This window comes from Rhipicephalus microplus, chromosome 6 (assembly GCF_043290135.1).
Source record: "Rhipicephalus microplus isolate Deutch F79 chromosome 6, USDA_Rmic, whole genome shotgun sequence".
Classification (NCBI taxonomy): Eukaryota; Metazoa; Arthropoda; class Arachnida; order Ixodida; family Ixodidae; genus Rhipicephalus; species Rhipicephalus microplus.
In genome coordinates, this window is record NC_134705.1 from 141038937 (window position 1) to 141060629 (window position 21693).

At 47.7% G+C, this 21693-nt stretch overlaps 2 protein-coding genes across 2 annotated transcripts in view; one reads left to right on the top strand and one right to left on the bottom strand.

Annotated features, from left to right (window-relative positions):
• Window positions 1–3092: 3092 nt before the first annotated feature.
• Window positions 3093–21693, bottom strand: part of LOC142765569 (endothelin-converting enzyme 1-like) — a 29543-nt gene continuing 10942 nt past the window's right edge. The window contains exons 6-7 of the mRNA XM_075866746.1: window positions 12903–13085; window positions 3093–3553 (exon numbers count right to left, since the gene is read on the bottom strand). Of these exons, the coding sequence (XP_075722861.1) occupies window positions 3344–3553; window positions 12903–13085 (393 nt within the window). The 3' untranslated portion in view covers window positions 3093–3343. The remainder of the gene's footprint in view (window positions 3554–12902; window positions 13086–21693) is intronic.
• Window positions 15554–21686, top strand: LOC142765138 (uncharacterized). The gene is made up of 2 exons (XM_075865709.1): window positions 15554–16497; window positions 21674–21686. The coding sequence occupies exons 1-2, from the start codon at window positions 15647–15649 to the stop codon at window positions 21684–21686; spliced, it is 864 nt and encodes a 287-aa protein (XP_075721824.1). The 5' UTR covers window positions 15554–15646.

Below are 21693 nucleotides of genomic sequence, written 5' to 3' on the forward strand. Positions count from 1 at the left end.
AATATAATGGCTTGTCATCACGTCACAATTGCAATAACGTTTTATTGCGATAGCAATTATATGTACGCGGGATTTTGCCGCCAGCGTCGGCCGTCATTCGCCGTATTTGTATACGTATCTGTATTTGTAGAAATGCAAAGAAGAAAAATAATCCAGAAAAAGACTCCGGCGCGCGGAATCGAACGCCCGGCTTCCTGCTTGCGAGTGCATCGCGTTCACCATTGAGCCGCGAAGGAGCACCTCCTTCAACGCTGAAACGGCAAGGTATTTATATCTACCGCTTACCGCTGGCAATGCTGATCTTAGTGGAGCTATCGTATTTTAAGCCTTCCCAACAAAATGGCGCAATGAGTGCGCGTCGCCATATTGTCAAGACGCGGCGACGCGCGTCTATGCGTTGATGTCCCACGCGTACTTTGCCCCACAGGGGGGGGGGGGGCAGGCCCTCACGCGTGCGTGCGCTTTTCTCGTCTCCTGGTAAGGATATTCGTATGCCCTGGGCTTTCATCGGAACGATTCTGTTGTAGCTACTGGGCGCCCAAAGGTCACTCCACTCGCTGCAGTCTCTTTTTGGGAAAAGGGAGCGCTTTTCAGACACAGCGAAGTAACAAATGAGGCCCTTAATCGCGTTCGTTTGTACGTGTGAGTACGTTTAGTGTGTCACTTGTGCGCGAACAACGCGGGGCACGTTTCGATCTGATTGCAATTCTTCGCGTAACATTTCAATTCGTTGCTATCGCATTCCTTGCCTCGCCTTTGCAGCAAAGCTGTGACTTTTTTTGTTTTTTTTAAACTGTTGATGTACGCTTTGCTCACTATCCTTCATTTATGAGGGAGGAGATCAAGAAGCTTGCTCTTCTCCGCTAATACATCACCTTCATATGCCACTCCCAGGTGAGGCGTGGGTTATCAAATTTTAATCCGGAATAGCAAGCGCGAAACGTCGCTCTGGGAAGTTAGATTAATCTGCAACAGCTGGGGTTTGTCGTGCCTCCGCGCAAATGTGCTACGTCATCGACCTTTGAGTGACGACTGATACTGAGGTCCTCCCGCCCTTCTTGGCGACTGAGGGCAACATTTCTGAGCGGGGTGGAAGGGAGAAACAATAGCGCGCCGCGTATCTCTCGGCTCGCTGACGCTGTGCAGAGGCCAAGTGTGTTGCCTAAAATCACTCTATTTTCCTTTTTTATCGAAGTACTGCCAACTGCCAGCTCTCCCGGCCCCCTCTCAAGTGCAGCCGGCGTCTACCGCTATTTTCTTCTCAACTTGGAAGGTTTACCAAGCAACATACGTTTAAATGGACGCTAAAATCAAAGAACAATTGATCTCCGAGTGAAAGTCAATCTATGACAGCATCTGAAATGGCAATATTATGAACAGCAATGGCATACTTACCGATAAATATTGTAAATGCACGAGATCACATGCGTCACGAGCAGGACATTCGCAAAATGACCCCGATGACGTCAGAGTTACCGCCTACCATTCATCACTAGTAATCTAACTAGGTGCATCAAATAAAAATCCTTCCGGGCATTGAGAGACTTAGTCAAATACTGCTTGTTCGTTTGTTTGATTCATAGAAAAAAGAACCGCCGGACGTTACCATGGGAAATGGCGTGAGTGCTTCAAAAGCTTGATTTTTCGCCTGGTTAAATTGGACACTAGCCAGAAGGTAGCTCGTATGTAAGTTTCAGCGCATGCAAGTGATCCGTATACAAACCTAGAAGTCTAGGGACAACTTCGAAATTGGCATTCGAAAAAATAAACAAATATTGTGAAATCATCCAGAAACCTAAGAACTTGGATAACGATAGAGAACTCAAGATCTTTTTGAAGTTGTCCCTAGTCTTCTAGGTATGTTTAAAAATTTCCCAGGACTTCGACAACAAAAGACAAGTGAAGATATTTTTGTAGTTGTCTTTAGTCTTCTAGGTTTGTTTAAATATTACTTGCATTGCGCGCCCTTGAACTCAGTTTCCTAGACCTAACACTTCTACCTTTTTACCTTTACACTCGGCTCATTCAAAACTGGTGAAAAAGGGTGTCATTAATGTTCGCCTTGTTAACGCTCTGAGGAGGTCATGTCCGCACTCGATGCAACGCAGCCAGTGCAGTGCCAAAGCACAAGTTCGCCCTGATTTTTGCTGTTGCGGAAAAGCTTTTGAAGGAAATAAAACATCAAATGAGGGCAATCTCAGCCTCTAAATGAGTCGGATCTCAAGAACTGTCTTGCAGTCCCTTATCTGCACAACGATAGCATAGCCCGAAAAAAAAAATCGGGAAACGCGCTGGCATCACTGTTGTCTTTCAAGCCGTGGAAAACCTATTAATGCGCTGTAATTTGAATCATCTAGCTGCAAATACAGTAAGATGCTCTGTGAAACACAGAACGCGCTCTGTTTTTTGTGCTACTGGTGTCATGTATCTTCTTCGCATATATCTTGCAGTATGAAGCAGATAAACCAAACCTAAAGGTGCTTGAATGACCGTGGCATTATGATAATGTGCACAATGTGGTTCAACGACACTTCGGATTTCACTGCCATGACTGTGGCTGCGTGCACCTCTTTGAGCGTAGCGAGGTAATGTAAGCATCACTCGCTGGCCACGCGTGAGATAATTGAGGCCTATCACAAAAGTAAGCTTGACTGTATACGTGTAAGTTCCCCATCAATTGCGCTATTGCGTGTGACGAGTTCTGGTGCCAATGTACCCCAATCCCTCATACGCAGAACCATTTTTCAGCTATATATTTACAACTCTGCGCTATTAAACCATTGTTGAAAGTCGGGTGTCCTTTCCTCATTGTTTTTTTGCTTCCTTAGTTACGCCGTAACTATACTACTTGGTTGCGCTGTTTGTATGTTCCTATATTCAGTCACTTTAATGATTTTGATCACAACAGCTGCTGAAAATTTCAGCCACACATTTTCTGATTCACGCAACAACTCAAGCGCGTAGACAAAATTTTTTTCCGGGTGGGGCAGGGGGGAAGCACCTTTTTCATTTTGGGTTGGGCACATCCTTGAAATGGTCTTTATTTTTTTTTTTGGGGGGGGGGGGGGGGCTGGTGTGTCATCTACTGGCTACGCCCTTGCAACAACTGCGCAAAATATTGCGCCGTTAGAAAATGGCACGCAACTGTATGCGCAACGTGCATGCAATAACATAGGCATGAGAATTGGCAGTCGGAAGAAAAAAAAATATGGAACGAATTAGCCATGCAATTCAGGAGCGTCACAGTCTTAAAAACCTGCGTAGCGTGAAATAGCACATTTTGTCCAAGAACGCTATGAATCGCGATACTGCGTGCTTGGCAGACTTGACGTTGGCCACGAAATCAATAAGAAGTGTCGCGAAATCGGTCGTAATACGAGCACTTCTTTTTCGGGTTCATCTTCGAACCCGCGGGACAACTGAAGGCCTCGGCAAACGGTGCAAAGTTCATGACGGCCTTGTTGCAGTCGCCGCCGAAAAGGTTGTCGGACGGCGTCCTGGCACAAGTAGAGAGGCAGGCCGTAATGAAGAACACTTTCTCTTCTGTCAAATCCTGCAATGCAAAACAAGAGCGTTTATCCTATAGCATTTTTTTTTCGTCCTCAACTTTTTTAACTGCCAGCAAATATTCGCAGCGACAAATGAACTGGCGAAGCGTTCAGAACTCACGTTTTAGGACCATTAAGACAATATTTTTTACATGCGAAATTCAAAGCGCAGAAGTTGGGCAAAGTTTCTGCCCTGAGGATGTGTCCGCCAGAGAAATGGCGCTATTAAAATCACAAATCAAACATTCAGTAAAGTGCTGTCCTAAGCAGACTGAATTATCACCATGCAAAAAGTTTACTAGTGCAGCTTTGTGTTCCAATCACCATCTTTGCGGCGTGACAAGCCATGCCGGGTAAAGCGAGAATAAAAAAAAAAAGAGCGCGTTATGTGTAGCTATGTGATGTCAGTAGACGTTGCCGCTATTCTATCGCACCAAAAGCTCTATCAACTGAGTTTAAGTGCTATGTAATGAGACAACACAAGTTCTGTTTTTACATCCCAAAAATAAAAAATACGCTCTGCCGAGTGCCAATCCTAAATAAACATTACTGAATTTTAACCCTTGTATTGCTCAAATATGTGGCGAACTAAGGCGCCATTCAATATTTGGTTAATTTGACAGCGGAGAATGAAATTAATCGCACTTTCATTTCTAAATTTATGAAAATACGCGAAACTCTAAAACTATACTAGATCAAATATTTCAATTAAAAATATTTTGCAGAATGTCAAAACGAATAAAATATACCCAATTCCTTTTTTCAGCTGTTCGAATGGGAAGGCTCTTGTTTCTTCAATCAAGAAAGAAATAGCGTGCCGTCATTCACATAAAAAAAATGTGTAGGTAACGTCTCTCCAGAAAAATTTTGCGCACGCTTTTGGAATACTTATTTTGTAATTCGTTTTACTTCTAATGCTGGATCTTCTAAATATGCCGGTTGCTGGAGCATGCACAGTCTAAAAAAAATCAAGTTCTGACGGCCCGGACCATTTCTTGCTGCATTTGTTATGCAGATTTTGAAGAAACACAGTAAAACCAGGACGCAGAACATCCAGTATATAGGCATAGATGGTACTTCTAAATTTGAGAAAACAGTCGGTCACATAGAACTTGGAGGATGACTGCGGTTGGCCTTTAGGAGCGCAACGTGACAGCGTAATCAAGCCCAGTGCACATCGCCTCCTCAGTGGCTAATCCATGGCTTCGGTTTTGTTCCCAGTGGATGCCTCAACCGTGCCGCAATGAAACTAACTTCTTTGAGCGTAGCGTTTCCACACGCCATAACTTCTTTCGCGAATTGGCGATAAGCCCGCTTGTCGTCCCTGAGGTGATTCAGGAATCTACGTAGCTGCTCTCTCTGTTGATGCGTTACTGGTGACGATGGTTTAACATGTCTTCACGGTTTGTGATGGGTGGGCATTGAAAACACACATTTTTCGCAAGTCGCATGGTCACGCCTCCGCGCAATTGCGTGTTTCTTCCGCGCAATATAGCCGCAAAGAATCTTTATGCCTTTTTTTTGCATGCTGGTCGGTAACCTTATTTCCGTATGCGATACCAGGAGGCATTGAGGATACGGTACATGTCGCTATTTATCTGCCATAGTCGCGGCCCCATGCGTGCAGCTGTTTCGGAGGGCGTATCTCGAATGGTCGACCCTGTCTTGCAATTGAGCGGGCATTCTGCTCCCCGACGGTCGCATGTTCACCACCACCGAAGCCGAGGTGTACAGTTTTCCTTAGTGGCGCAAGTTCGCCTAATAAATGGTCTCTCGTTCATTCTTGAGACCACCCCGGTCTTCCATTTTCTGGGCCACCATCACTACGTGACATCTGTTGGGGGTGTGGTGTTTCCACAAGAGCAATGCCCCAACAGCCACCGCAGTGAACAAGGGCATGCACTGAGGGCATGATTACTTGAAGCAGCTGCCGCCTCAGAAACTTGCCACCTGAGCTGGGACTGCTACAGGATCCCACGCAATCACGATTAGAGGCTCCCACGTCCGCCATCAGCGACGCACAGACGACCACTCCCGTCTTTTTGCAAACAGCACCGCGTGCCTTCAACTTCCCATGGTTACGCCACTGAAGACACGGAAGAATGGCTGGACCAATTCGAGCGGGTGGCTACCATCAACAGGTGGGATGAAGAAATGAAGTTGCAATACGTTTACATTTCCATGAATGGCCCCGCCTAAACATAGTACGGAAACCACGAAACCACATTGACCACCTGAGAATTTCCAAGGAATGAGGTGCTCGGGATTTTCATCATGATGCGAAAAGAAAGGGCTTAGCTTGTCCTTGAGTGAATGACTCAACAACCCAATGAAGCTGTCAACATGTACGTCGTAGAAACGCAACGTCCTTTTCGGCGCGCAGACATAAATGACACAAGACAAAGAGGTGCTGTGCATAATGCGAGGAGTGAAAGGGTCGCTTTCGCCGGCTCAGTAAGAAATTCCTCCCAAAACCGTTACTGAATTTGCCTAAAAATCACATACCACTGGAAGGGCCCTGGAGGCCAAAGCTCGGCAAACCAACTGTTCATTTCAACTTACTGTACTTGGAACTTATGCTAGGTGGGCCACCCACTTGCGCGCCAACCACTCGCGAGTTCCGGGTAGTTATTCGTGAAGTAGTTCGAGAGTAACTACGTCGACTACCTTCAGTCGGAGGATGTAGCTGCTCTACGGCAGAGAAGTGTTTTGCGATAGTCTGGGCCACGTCGAAATTCCGTCCGTACTTGTAGGGCATACCCTTAAAGGACTGACCATCACGCTTTATGGTGGCTGGCTAATCTGAAAGGGCCATCCGGCTGGCTAGCTCGTTGGAGCGTATGCGGCTTCAGGAGTTTGACGTCAGGGTGGTTGGTACGTTGAGCTGTAACCACTCCGGCGCAGATTGCCTGTCGCGAGCTGCGTCAACCAACTTCTAAAGCACGACGATGACGATGACTATCTAGGGCATATCAGCATCAGAGCTTTCACAGAACAGCAGCTTTCAAACCCAACCTGCAAGAACTCGTCGAGTACCTGGGCGGCAAATCCACCACTTCTTCGGCAACATTCAGACGTGACTTTTCAGTGTGCGAAACAAAGTGGTCGTGAAAATGAGATTTGCACCCAGTAAGACCACCTAACTTTCTACTCATCCCAAGTAGCCTTTGAGAAAAAAATAGTAGAAGCCCTGCACGATGAACCCACCACAGGCCATCTCGGTTTTTCTCGTACCCGCAGCAGAATACAACAGAAGTACTACTGGAGCCGTTTTTCCGCCGATGTTGCGCGCTACGTAAAGAGTTGCCGGGAATTTCAGTGCCAGAAAACACCGCCAACGATACCGCCTGGATTCCTACAGCCGATTCAACCGCCTTTGTGGCCAATTCAATAGATAGGCATATACCTGCTTGGTCCCTTTCCCAGGTAAACATCAGGCAACAAGTTGGTCATAGTGGCAACAGATTATCTCACATGATACGCCGAAGCGAAGCCCTTACCGAATGGTGTAGCGTTAGAAGTCGCGAAAGTTTTCGTCGAATCTATTGTCCTGTGACACGTTGCCTCAAAAGTACTCGTTACAGACAGGGGAACAGCTTCTGCAGTGGACCTGACTCAATCCATCCTACATTATAGTCGTACAAATCACTGGAGAAGAACGTATCATTATCAGACAAGTGGTCTCACAGAACATCTCAAGAAGACCATTGCTGATATGATGGTCATCTACGTGAGCCAACGCACAGGACCTAGGACTTGATTCTACCCTACGTGGTCTTCGCCTACAACATCGCAGTGCAGCAGGAGACCATCAAAATGACGCCTTTCAAACTTGTCCAAGGGAGGCACGCCACGACCACTTTGGACGCCATGCTACCTAATGTCACCGACGACAACAGCCTAGACGTCACCGCCTCATTCCGGCGCACAGAAGCCCGGCATTTTGCGCGGCTACTTATAGAAGGTCAGCAGCGCACTGACACCCAACGACACAAGAAGTGACATTCAAGCGATGCGACAGAGTGTGGATTTGGACACCCATTCGGTGCCACACTGTTAAGTCAAATACTCTTGTGCCGTTACTTTGGCTCATACAAGGTTATCCGTCATGTCGGTAAACTGTATACTACGAAGGTGTTCCTGATGGTATCAGCGCATCTCAAGGACGCCGCGCAGTGTGCGCGACCAGAAGTGGTGCCCGTCGTCCGTCTAAAGCCCTATCATGCTAAAAGACGTTCTATATTTGCACTTATAGTTACCTTTTTTTTCAAGCGTGTGCGATAAGTGTTTAGTTTCGTCTTTAGTTTTGCGCAAGCAGTCTTTTACGCATCTGGACGATGCTTTGTTTTCTTTTTTTTTGAGGGGAGAGTAATACCGCGCAGAATTTTCATGTCTTTTTGTACTTGCCGGCACCGACACGCAGCCTTTCATCTATTTGTGATACGGAATATGTCGCAATTTATCTGGAACGATCGTGACCCCGCGCGTGCAGCTGTTTCGGGGGGGAGGTGGGTTGGCGTATCTCGAATTGTCGACGCTGCTTCTCGATTCAGCGAGCATTCTCTTCCCCGACGTCCGCAGAGCTTAAGCCGATGTGTACATAATTAAGGGAGAAGCTGCTTACAAGCTTCACATGGTCGGTCGTCCTTCAATCCTGCGTAGTCAGCATTGTAACAAATAACCGGTGCGCAGACGTTAGATGGAGACGACCCGTTTATTCGTCATAGAACCCAAGCTGTCCATGTTGCGCGTGCCTGTCCCCCACTTCGTCCTTTTCGATTGTCTGGCCCACTCCAAGAGAATATTCTGCAACATCCTCCCAGGGGGGGGGGGGGCAAGATGACTTGCACGTTTCGATGAAGTCTGGACCCCTCCAGGCTGCTCCGATCCGGATTATTATTCAACATCATCCCAAGGGGCCAAGGAGAATCGTAATCACCGAGAACGCAGTTTGTGTTGAAATTAGAATGTACTACAACAGGGATGGTGCTTGTTTGACGTTCGTGAAGACACTTTGTCGCTCCTGATGGCACCAAAACGCCACATCGAAGATATGTCTGTGTGCGTCGCAGAAGGATTGGGGCTCAGCGCAAACAGTGTGCTAGACGGGCGCTGGGTGCTGTTAGAAGACAAGTGTCCCTGCACCATCCAGCCAAACATTGTCTCTATCGCTGTTCGTGTTTCAGTTACGCGGTAGATTTTGCCAGTGGTGACCTTCCAATAGGCGTCGGATCCTATGGTGACACTGATCTTGTCCGGTTGCCACGTACTCGGTTGAAAGTGGTCAGGTACGTTGTACTGCCGTTCGAGAAGTAGGTGCGAAATGTTGGAATCGAGTGGTGGGCTTGTGACAGAGCAAATTTCAGGAATCGTTAACGCCTCTAAGGTAATCGCTGAATCTTTGAATTGGCTTCGAAGTTGCACGTTGGCACGCTCAGTGCAGAGTCACCTTCGTGACTTGGATTCTCCAAAAGTGACAAGGGGGAGCTCTTCTCTTCCCACGATGGAGCACTGAAGCGTCCTTGCCAGGTCTGCACGAATGTAGGTGCGCTGACTGCCGCTGTCCAGCAGTACCCGCACGAGAAGTCGGTGGTCTCCGGACTCTTCGCAAATTCGACCTGTCTGTAACAATACGCGAGTGGACTCAACGTGACTTTGGGCGGTGGTGACCGTTCGCGTGGTTAATAGGGGTGATTGAGAGAATGCTTGAGATCCTGCGTTGGGGTGTGTATCTTCGGCTGGGCGTAATAACTCGCAGAGGATGGTCAGGTGGCGTCACTGGCAGGTATGACACCTAAGATTGAATGACTTCCTGCACATTCTAGCGATGTGGTTTCGTGTTCCACAGTGGAAGCAACAATTGGTGTCCTGTAGCTTTGCCCGCTTCTTTTCAGTCGATAGGTTGGCATTGCAAGCAGCGATCATTTGATCATTGCTGCGGAGGAGGGGTCACGCCAGTCTAATTGGAAAGGTAGAGCCCGTTATGGCGGACGCTCACGGTATGATTTCTGTGCCGTACGTTTCTTCGGATATGTGGGTTCTGGCTTCGTCTTGCGCCACACGACGAGTGTAACCGGCCCTTCTCACGGATTTCCATTTGAATGCGGAGAAACGTTAGTAAATCCTTGGCTAGCCGCGTTTGATCTTCAGGCGTTTAGGCGATGCTGGAGGTGCAGTTTGATCCTTTGGCGAGATCCTCCATAATGGCGAGATCCTCCGGCGAACATCGCATTGGGACATGGTGTAAGACCACAGTGCACTGGTCGGGCGCAACTCCTATAAACCTTCCAAGGCACTAACGCGGAACTGCACACTATCGTGCAGCAGACAAAGCCTTCGAACTTCTGACGACCTTTTCACAGGGCTTAGCGCAAGGAGATTATCAACGTGCTCGTTCAAAAGGAGATCCTGGCGTCCAACGCGATCTGTGAGGGTCTTGATTGCAAAGTCATAATTTTGCTCTGCTAAACGGTTGCCTTCGACAGCTCACTTTACGCTCCCAATTAAGTAAGTGAGGAGGTACCTGAACTTTTCGATGCGTCGTAGCTCGGTATTTTTGTGTATGGTAGCGTCAAAATGGTTCCAAAATGACTGCCATCCACAAAGACTACCATCAAAAGTTTGTATCTGGAGTTTGGGCAGTTGACCCGCAAGCGGACCCTGCCTTCTCACTTGCCATGCTGCTTTGCCTGATCACGGAGGTTCTAGGTGTCCTGGCGTGGGTCCAGTGGCTCGTTACTGCCCTGTGGCTCAGTCACATTCCTGTAGCCAGAACTTAGCTCGTGACACGGTGTAAAGAATCTTTGCGTTGCACTCGTCTGCTGTTTCCACTTTATAGTTCAGATTTTCTTCATCCGTGGCTGCCAGGATGACGTCGTCGAGTCTCGAAAGTTCTGCTTCTTTATCCTTCAAAAAATCCTTGTGGTCGGTAATCTGGGAGGCATCAGGATCCGGTTGCTGCAGCAGGTCCGATAACGTTGCTAGGGCTCGGGTGACACCAGCTCAGATCGAGCCGTGCTTCTTCCGAAAATGCTCAGTGGTCGCCATGGTCGTGGCGTTCAGGGAAGTCTCCCAAGGGGCAGATCGCGGGTTTTGTGCACCAAAAGTAACAAATAACCAGTCCGCAGACGTTAGATGGAGACGACCCGTTTATTCGTTATGAAGCCCAAGCTGTTCATGTCGCGCGCGCCTGTCCCCATTTCGTCCTCATCGATAGTCTGGCCCCCTCCAAGAAAATATTCTGCAACAAGAGTATCCACGGAGTGAACGATGATGAGTGGGGCAAAGTCTCTGTCCGTGCAATGCGTGCTACAGTGTGATAAGAGTGGATGGAAGGACATGCAGCGTCTTCTAGCGAGTTTGCGTTTACAAAAATTATCACAGATGGTGGACATCCATTACATTTCAACGGAACATTTTCTTGATAAAGATACGTTAACGAGGATTACAAAAAATACTTCGTTCTCATGGCTATAAATTACGAAATGACTCGGAAGCAATGTAGATATTTGTTTGAAAAAAAAAACCCACTGCTCGCACTGAACAACCGTCGCCGGCCAACCGTAATAAATGGCATGCAATGAATCTTGAGCTATTACCGGTGGCAGATTGTCTGCGCGTAGTCGGACAATAAAGATTCGCTTCGAGCGTGTTACTAAAAGCGGACTGCGGGTCTCTGTGTGTAATCGTAGCCCGCAGCATAACAGGCTAAGCCCCTTAGGGTGTCGCCTTGTTTCGTCTGCTGTACGGCTCGTGTCATCTGTAGTGACGGTCCATCTGCTTGATTCACACTGGCTCAACGGAAGAGAAAGTGTCATGGCTTCTGTGTTCTGGGGAACCTCATTAAGACCAGGAGCATGAAGACAAGAAAAACGATTGGATGGATGGTAAAACTTTATTTCCTGCCCGGAGAGATGTGACTGTAGAGTACAGTTGCTAGTGGGCTTCACAAAGAGGCTAAGCTTGACCGCTGCCTTGTGAGGTGTATGGATGGCCCAAAGCTGATGTGTCTTGGGGTTCCTCATGGCGGAGCCCTACTTGGCCGGGTTCGCTTGACCATTGCCCAATAACGAGGGACAGCATCTCTCATAATCTTATTGTGGTTTTGGGACGTTAAACCCCACATATCAATCAATCAATAACGAGGGACATCGACAGGGCATATGCTTTAAATTAGCTACTTCCCCAGAACGGGGGCATAAACTGCTAATTTAAGAATCTGGGAAACTTTTATGAAAAAAAGGACAGATTTGGATATGAATTCATTTGTAAGGGTATAAGCGTCATTGCCTTGCTGATTCTAAATAAAAATGTACAATTGCGTATAGCTGAAACAAACTCTGTCTTCTGTCTCTCATTCCCCTTATATAGCAGCGATTGACATGTTCCATTGGGAAACAACGGCCCATTACTGCGCGCTTTGACCCTCCACAGCTTTCACGTTAGTGACGCTGTCTTAAGTGAAGCATGACCCCAAGCAGCGATATAAACTTCACTCTGGGCCCCCGGAATTTTCTACAATTAAAAGAAACAGCAGTGTTCTTAAGTTTCATGAATGGGTAAATTTTATCGTTACGTGTAATTGCGGGCTTGGGCGCAGTGGAAGCGCCATTACTTCAGCACTTTTCGTGGTTTCAGGAAAACATTCTACACATTACAGCAAATACTGGCAAAAACTTTCTATTGCAATAGCAATTATATGAAAACTCTCGATGGTTTTTTTTTATTTGTGCATCTCTCTCAATTTTTCGCTCATAGACAGCGCTGCTTTCTTAGTCCACGTCAACGACGCCGACGCCGATATTTCTACCAAACGAACTCTTTAGCACTAATACGGTAATAAATGTGTTCTTCAGACAAACCAAGGAATTAAAGTACACGCTTTATGATGGTCGTGCAAATAACTCAATGTTAGCATCTTTGACAACAAATGCAAGTTTGCTAACGTACAATACAGCGTCTTTGTGATAGATGTATAGGGCAGCGAGTAGGCTATATGTGCTGATATATTACAACAGAGAAACAAAAATGCCTTATATAGGTTTCCAGCTTCAAATTTTTTTGGCGGAAAACTACGAAGTAATTTCACCATATATGTATGTTAAATTTTGAAAGCGTTGGAGCTGACATATTGATGGGTCTCTGCACATATCGCCCATGTATGGTTTCACGCAATATCACCATGACCTGCAGTGCGATTTTCTATATTACGTTGGAGTAAAACACGCCTAATATATGAAGATATCATAATAAACAACTAAATACTCAAAAAATGGTCGACACATTGGTTTCGCAAGGTACTAGGTGTAGTATGTTCACCTTGCACAGTTTGCATCTATATTGCATGCCACTCACCTCTGATAGCTGGGTATTGTTTTTGTCGATGCGTCGCTTGAAGGCCTCGTACGCCACTTCCATCGCCGGAACTTCGGGAAATACGCTGACGCCGCCAGGCAGACAATGAAGTGCACGTAGGCTGAATGCTTTCTGGACTTCCTTGCTCAACCAACTTGAGGTGACCTCGGCTTCTGCGTTGACCTGAGAAAAGGCAAACGGACTTACGCTTTATTCGAGAAGTACAGTATAATAGCTCTAACCATATATCATTAATCTATGGGTTATTGTAAAGGACTTGCGCTTGAGAGAGGAAAACAACTTTTATTGAAAACAGCCAGACTGAGAGGCCTCCTATATAGGTGGCAGCCAGAAGTGCTTATGCTATGGTGGCATCTTTGGCTCGCCAATAGACTTGGAGTTGAACTTGAGATTACGGGCTTGTTAGAGCGATCTGCCATTGTTCTGCGTTAATGAATTTTCTGTTTTGCACTGTGGCTCTGTCACAAGCCCACAAATATATGATATAGGTCCACCCTTTGCTGACAAAAGCTACACAGATCTTGGAATAGCTTCGGGTAGAAGTAGTGTTAGGCAACCGGGTTCGGGAACGTTTTAATACCTGTGAAAGGTTCCATGCCATCGCCTGCTGCTTGCTTAGCGAGATATGTACCGGGAGAAAGCTGGCCCTTCCAAGTCTGAACTGTTTTCTAATGTCCTCATAACTAACCATGCATGCTGTTTCTGCCCGTCCCCGGGTTTCGCGCTGTGCCTGTTTGGCCGGTCATTCCTCGAGCCAGGTCGCGCGCAATTTAGTTACCAGGTTGGGAAAACTGAGCTGGCGCCAAAATAATAGTAACAAACTTTCCTTGAAAGTTACCTAGATTTTTTAGTGCTTGCGGCAAGATTCCGCCCTTAGCGTAATTTTCAATAGCTGTTCTAGATTCACTGATTATGATTCCGGCTTGTGTGGAGGCTTACAATCGTTCTATAGTCACCTCAAATTTTTGCACTGCAGTCAAGAAATAAAACGTCGCACGCTGTGAATGCAAGGCGTTTCCATGCATCTTAAATATGTGAACGCCTGAATACATGGTTAAAGTGGATGCTTGAGTGTATTTCTTGTACCATAGTTTTACTGGTTGCGTTCATTTTACGCTATCGATCTCATGTTATATATGTGGGTTATGGAACAAAAAACGGTATGGTTCTCACTATTGCTTACTTTTTTGTTGTCAGCACATAAATGGAACGTAATTTTTAGTGTATCCATAGGTCGGAAAACTCATCAGTCGATTAATTCAGACTCCTTCAGGGGCAAATCGAGCTGTGGGTGAGACTGAACGAGTCTGGCTGGGAAAAATTTTCCTGAGCCTGAGTCCGAGTGAGTCCGGCTGGAAAAAAAGATTTTAGTGACTCTGAGTCCGGTTGAAGAACGTTTTGATGAATCTAAGTCCAGAGTGAGTCCCAACGGTAAAATACATTTCATGTGTGAGTCTGAGCTACCTCCACGTGTTTTGCCGACCTACAGACGCATCGCCTAAATTTGGTGAAAAATCGAAGCCATGCTCCAGCGCATTGCCTCAAAGCTTTTAGCGCACTGTGTTCAATATGAAGAGTTATGTACAGAAATTTTTCCCTAAGGTTTCTGTGACATCTCGTGAAATACGAGTGGTTATCGTCGTACTCAGTGCTACAGTTATCTAGGCAGTCATACGTATTGTATTTGGCCCGAAGCGTCTGGCCAGTATACCTAACACGCGTCCGAGCTCCGTGGTGGGCGCTTCATAAGTGCTTCTGAAGTTGAAGCTCCAAGTGGCATTGATAGAGGTGTGACTGAACACAAGTTGCTGAACCGTCTACAGTGAATACTTGGCTCTAAAGAGCACGTACCTTGCTGGACGTGCTAATTTGACCATTCCGCATAGCCGAACTCAAATGCTTAGGTTGAAAGCCACAACACCACCCGAGGACGACGGTGGAGTAAATATATCGCGCTCTCAAATAGTATAAATGCCTTTCACTGCTGAAATATCCTTCGTAGAAGCGTGCCAATTGTGAATCATTACATTTCATTGCAGGGCCATCTACAAGAAATCGCTTGGCCACGCAGCGCAAGCACTACCAACTACTTCACCTTGTGGACTCACTACCCATGTGTGAAGCAAATGGTTCTTTATAGTTTGTTGCACTTGAATGAAAGCATGCTGTTCTCTGCTAAGCACTTAGGTCAAATGAAAATGGGCTGAAGTGGTAAGTTTTGGTACAACACGCATTATAATCATTCTAAGCTAGAATCGCATTGTGTACACACGAGTGCTAAAAACGGCAGATAAGGGCACAATGCCACGAAACTGCGCGGGTAGCTAACCGTATTACTTTATGGGATAAATATTTTTAGAGCTTTCCAAGTACTTGAGAGAGACGCTGCTCTCGTCGGAGCGAGTGGACGCGCGTCGTGTCGGCTCCGGTTTCAACGAATGTTTTGCAGCGGAAGTCACCTAGAAGCCCACAAGACTTTGGTACCCGCGTATTCAGCTTGTCATCAGGAATCGCCCGGCACCAAGTTCCAGGTCGGGACTTAAGTTTTGACACCTTTACCGACGCATTTTTGTCAACCACGCTAGCGAGAGAGATAGGCCTAACGCCTGCCAAGCCACCGACAGCGCAGCTGCAAGAGACGCTGCTGCCTAGGCCGGCCTAGCTCTGCGGGCACCAAGAAACGCCGGTCGGCGCGTTTGACGCGTCCGACTTTTTGAGAAGACATGGAGGTCACTGTGGAGGGAGAACCCATTTCTCGTGAAGAATTCGAAGAAAGTACAGGATGGAGCACCGTAGGATCAAAGAAGTCGACCCGCGGGCAATCACTAGAACCCGGTGCGGATTCTCAACGAGGGAATAACAGCAGGAAACGGCGTGAGCAATGCCTGAGTCAAATAACAAGATTAAGCCGGATGCCTCCACTGCCCCGAGGTGACTACAAGATCATCATCCGACCTAAAGGCGGCCTTCGACTCACCGATTATGGAGCCGCCCGACTGGCGACTTGCATTTACCACGCCGCTGAAATTCCGAGAGACGCCCAAGATGAGGACACAATATGCCCAAATTTCCAGCAAAATATCATCGTTGTGAGCACACCCATCGAGGCGCATGCTGATAGATATCAGAAAATCTCTCGCATTGTGGTCGGCAACAAGACGTACGATACCAGCGCATATGAAGCAGCACCAGACGGTACGTCGAAAGGCGTGATACGTGATATCCCGTTGGAAGATACTGCCCGAGATATTACAGCTAATGTGATTACAACAAAGAACCCTACAGCCATCGCTGCAAAACGCCTCAGCAACACAACGACGGTGATCGTACTGTTCGCTGGTCTTCGCGTGCCAACATACGTTCGATACGGTGGGGCAATGTTGAAGTGCTCCCTTTACCGCAAACAGATAGAGACGTGTTACCAATGCGGTCGCCTGGGGCACCGCGCAGATGTATGCCCAAACCCGAAAGACCACGTGTGCCGTGGCTGTGGTACGACCAACCCCTCGCAAGATCACCAATGCCAGCCCACTTGTCAACTATGCGGCGGCGACCACCAGACGGCCGAGAAGGCGTGCAGGGCTCGTTACAAGACGCCGTACCTGGTGAAACGCCGGCGATGGGAGCGACAACAACGATATGAAGACTACCCGACGAAGCCAACGCCTGTCGACAACAGCCTCGAGCAGCGGGACACTACTCCTACCCGGAAGCCCGGAAAGAAAGCCTGGTCGGGATCTCGGTCGCGGTCTCGGTCGCGGTCTCGCCCCCGGCCCCGCTCCCGGCCCCGCTCCCGGCGCCGCTCCCGGTCGCAGTCAACATCTCGGAGCCGTACACCTGGACCTGGCGCAACCTTCAAGGTGGGCTGGGTAGACGTAGTCAAGGGGGCGCGCTCGGGGTCTGAGGAGGCCGCTTCTCAAGGCAAACTTGATAAATTAGTAGAGCGGTTGACTGGGCTAGTTGGTATGGCATACTTGGGTTTTAGCAGCGCGAAAAATACACAAAAGACAAGAAAGGGACGAGACAAGCCTTGTCTCGTCCCTTTCTTGTCTTTTGTGTATTTTTCGCGCTGCTAAAACCCAAGTTTGATAAATTAGAGGCTGAAATAGCACAGCTAAAGCAGATGTTAGCACAATGTAACCAGAAAATGACAGCTTTAGGAGAGGAAAACAGGACCCTCAAGGAGGAATTACACCACTATAAAACAACAAAACATGCTCCACCAGTAGTACCACCACACTCAGCTGTTACACCCAGTGAAAAATTGGAGGAAGGTACAACACCACCACCTCCCAAGCGCAGAGCCGAAACCCAGGCCAATGAATACAAACCCGCACGCGTAACGCCCGAGAATAAAGTCCTGAAGGAAGTTCAGCAATCAGTCAAAGAATTAAATGAGTGGATGAGCAACGCATCCCGACTGATCTCAGCCCTTACTGACCGCGTAGAGACTATAGCTAAAATTACCCAGCAACAAAACGAACACCTACAACAGCGACTCATCGCTGTGGAGGCTAGAATCACCCCTCTGCCACCTAGCGGACTGGACCCCACAGCGAATGTAAAGCAACCTTCCTCGTCGGCATTCAGTGTGATACAGCCGGCGACATTCCTACCCCCTGCATCTCATCATAGCTAGAAATCACGCCTACACAATTTGGCAATGGAATTGTAGAAGCTACGCAAATAAGCAAGCAAATCTTAACCAATACCTTAAGGGGAAAGTTAAGCCCGATATTATTTTATTGCAGGAGACACATTGTCTCGCTAAATTGGCAGGCTACCGCTCGATCGGACATGTCAACGGGGAGACGACTGTCCTTACCACCCTAGTTAGACGAAACCTTACGTTCACGCAACACGACACGGAAATTACCAATATAGACAATATATTTATTGAACTCGTTCCGCAACGCAAGACACAGGAAAGCCTTTTTATACTAAACATATACAGCAACCCCAAACAAAAAAAGCACAGATTTCTCACACTCTTTAAACGCGCCCTCAACATCGCTGGCCAAAATCCCATCTTAATAGCGGGGGACTTCAACGCACCACACACTGCCTGGGGATACTCTTATGTGTTTCCTAAAGGTAGGGCCCTCTGGTTTGACTCGCAGCAAGAGGGATTAACTCTCATCACCAACCCTAGCACACCCACACGTGCGGGCACTAGCTCCAGTAAAGACACAACGCCTGATCTGACGTTCACGAGAAACACATCAGCAGCCACCTGGAAAAATACCCTAGAGGACCTGGGTAGCGACCACTACATCATCGAGGTACATGTTCAAGGTGGCCCACGTAAATTCACGGGAAAAGAGCTAAAGTTGGTAGACTGGACCCAGTTCCGCAAATCACGTGAGAACCAGGTCCAACCCATCAGCGACATAGAGGACTGGATACACACGCTTAAACAGGATATTAATAATGCCACCCGAATCGTACCTCCTGAGGCACACCTCGAAGAGATCGATAGCCGGCTCCTCCACATGTGGGAGGCAAAGCAATCGCTCCAAAAGAGGTGGAAAACACAGAAACACAACAGAAACCTCAGGAAACGCATAGCACTCCTCAACACAGAGATAGAGATGTATGCAACACAGCTAAGCCGGCAACACTGGGATGAAACCTGCGATGCGATGGACAGGCAACTAAGTCTTAGTAAAACTTGACATTTTCTATGGTTCCTGCTCGACCCAGAAGACAGCAAAACCGCCCAACAACAAACCATCAACAAACTAATACATGCTCACAAGGGCACCGAGGAGGAGTTTCTTAGGGAGGTAGAGCTTAAATATATTTCTCAGGCTCCTACTCAGCAGCATCCAGATTATACGGGCCAGATCAACACTACTCTAGACGAAGAATTCACCGAAGCGGATATCCGTGCCGCCCTACAAAAACTTAACACCAAATCTGCACCAGGTCCGGATAACATCACGAATAAGATTATACGCAATTTGGACGATGAGTCGATCACGCATATCACAGACTATATTAATAACTGCTGGAAGACCGGAATCTTGCCCCCGCATTGGAAAACGGCCAAGGTGATCCTGATTCCGAAACCAGGCAAACCACTGAATACTGACAATCTTAGGCCCATCTCCTTAACATCTTGTATAGGCAAATTGATGGAACACGCTTTCCTGGCTAGACTGACAAATTACCTCGAAGACAATGATTTTTTCCCACACACCATGATTGGCTTCCGCAGGCATCTTTCAACGCAGGATGCCATGTTGCAGCTTAAGCATCACATCATAGACAGTACGGGACGCTCCACTAAGGGCATACTTGGTCTTGATCTGAAAAAGGCTTTTGACTCTGTCACGCATTGCACCATTCTAAATCAGGTAAATACCCTAAACTTGGGGCTTCGCACGTACAACTATATTAGGGCATTTCTTACGGGCAGAACGGCCACGATCACTGTGGGAGCACTCAGGTCGTCCGAAATAACCATAGGAAGTGCGGGCACCCCGCAGGGTTCCGTGATATCTCCCATGTTGTTTAACCTCACCCTCATTGGTCTTCCTTCAAAACTTCAAACCATCCAAGGACTTCATCACACCATTTACGCCGACGACATCACCCTCTGGGTGTGCGACGGCAGTGACGGTTTCATTGAACAGAGATTACAGGAGGGGATTGACACAGTCGAGCGGTATTTACAAGGAACTGGACTATCCTGCTCGGCGGAGAAATCTCAGCTACTGCTATATCGCCCTACACTTAGAGGTCGGCCACCCAAACAACATCCCCAAGCGCAGGCACACGCGGATATAAAACTCACTACAAGCGATGGTCACGCCATACCAACCGTGGACAAAATCAGAGTGCTAGGTTTGATCATAGAAAGTAAGGGTACCAACGGAGAGACAGTTCGCAACATTGAAGCCAGAGTGTCTAACACGATGCGCCTCATTAGGCGCATTACCAATAAACACAAAGGCATGAAAGAGGCCAGCATCATCCGTTTGATCCAAGCGTTTGTTCTAACTCACATCACCTATACAGCGGCGTACCACCGATGGTTCACCGCGGAAAAGTCAAAACTCAATTGCCTAATTAGGAAAATTTACAAACAAGCGCTAGGTTTGCCTCAAAACACCAGCACCGAACTACTCCTTCAACTTGGCTTACACAATACCCTTGAGGAACTTATTGAGGCGCAACAAATCTCCCAATTCGAGCGTTTAGCCAAGACTAAGCCAGGCCGCCAGATTCTATGTAATCTCGGTATTACTTACCACACTCAACACGGAGACAAACACGACATACCACGCACTATCCGTGCTAAGCTAACAGTACCACCCATACCAAGAAACATGCACCCTGAACACAACAAGGGCAGACGTGTCAGTAGAGCCAGGACCATGTCAAAGATGTTTGGGCGCAACCATGAGGCAGTCTTTGTCGACGCAGCACGCTACCAGGAGCGTCACCGCTTCGTGGCTGCTGTCGTAGACCACACACAACAATGCAAAAGCAGCGCGTCAATCATAACACGGAACGTAGAAACGGCAGAGGAAGTGGCTATCGCGATGGCCATAGCCCACACTAACGCCTCATGCGTAATAAGCGACTCGCAGACAGCCGTTAGAAACTACGCCAGCGGCAGAATCTCCCCCGAGGCATTGCGAATTCTTAATACAGGCAAAATTCACGAGGCGGACAAATACGTACACATCTTGTGGTTCCCGGCCCACACACCACTAGGTAACGCGGAGGCCAATCCGAATGAAGTGGCGCACAACGTGGCTCGAGTTCTTACGTTCCGAGTCACGTCAGACGAAGCGGCCACCCAAACGGACCTTTCTGCGCCGGTGTGGGAATGGAACGATCGGCTCACTAAATTTAATGACATAATTCAACACTATCGACTGCAAAGGCGGGAGTACCCTCCGCCTCACTCCAAGCTAAATCGGGCCCAGTCCGTTCAGTGGCGACAGCTACAAACACGCACATACACGAACCCTGTCATCATGCACCACATATATCCTGACGTCTATAGTTCTAATCTATGCCAGTACTGTACCACCAGAGCCACTCTCGACCATATACTATGGGAATGTCCTGCATTATTCAGAAATTCTGGGGTCACGGCCTCCAATGAAGACCTTCGGGCGCGTTGGCGGACTGCGCTGCTCAGTTCGGGCCTGGACAAACAACCTTGGGCGATCCAGCAGGCCAAGGAAGCTGCCGGGAGACACGGTCTCTCCGTTGGCCCCTAGGTGGGAGCCCATCCCAGCAATCTGCCGGAAATTAATAAAGTCTATTTCTCTCTCTTTCCAAGTACTTCAATAGCTTACACGCGAAAACTGTTCAATGAAGTGATCATGCAAACAGTGATAAGCTATGTGCGAACGGTATTTTCGTGCTTAACGCTGATGAATCGAATTATCAACTTCCACAAACCTGTACGTCGCTGTTATCTGCATGAGCTTCGCACTGCGTTAAGAGGGCTTCTAAGTTGGCATGCTTGCCACATTCGTATATGGTATTCATGATATATTATTCGCCAGCTTACCACTTGGGTCATCAGCGACACCGGATACCACTCCGTAGGGACGCATGTAAGCAAGTACCGAAACAATGGATGCAGTAGTTCTGTGAGCACAGCTCGGCATGCTTCACATGAACCACATGTTTTAAACCCACCTATACCATTTCATCATAGTTTTTCCACATTTTAGTATGTAAGTGACGTTCCTAAGTACTTTATATGGCTTGACTATTTGCAGCTTCACTCTTTGAGGCTCTT

What these genes read in the sequence shown, in the direction of transcription:
- LOC142765138 (XM_075865709.1), top strand. Translation starts at nt 15,647, where the DNA reads ATGGAGGTCACTGTGGAGGGAGAACCCATTTCTCGTGAAGAATTCGAA.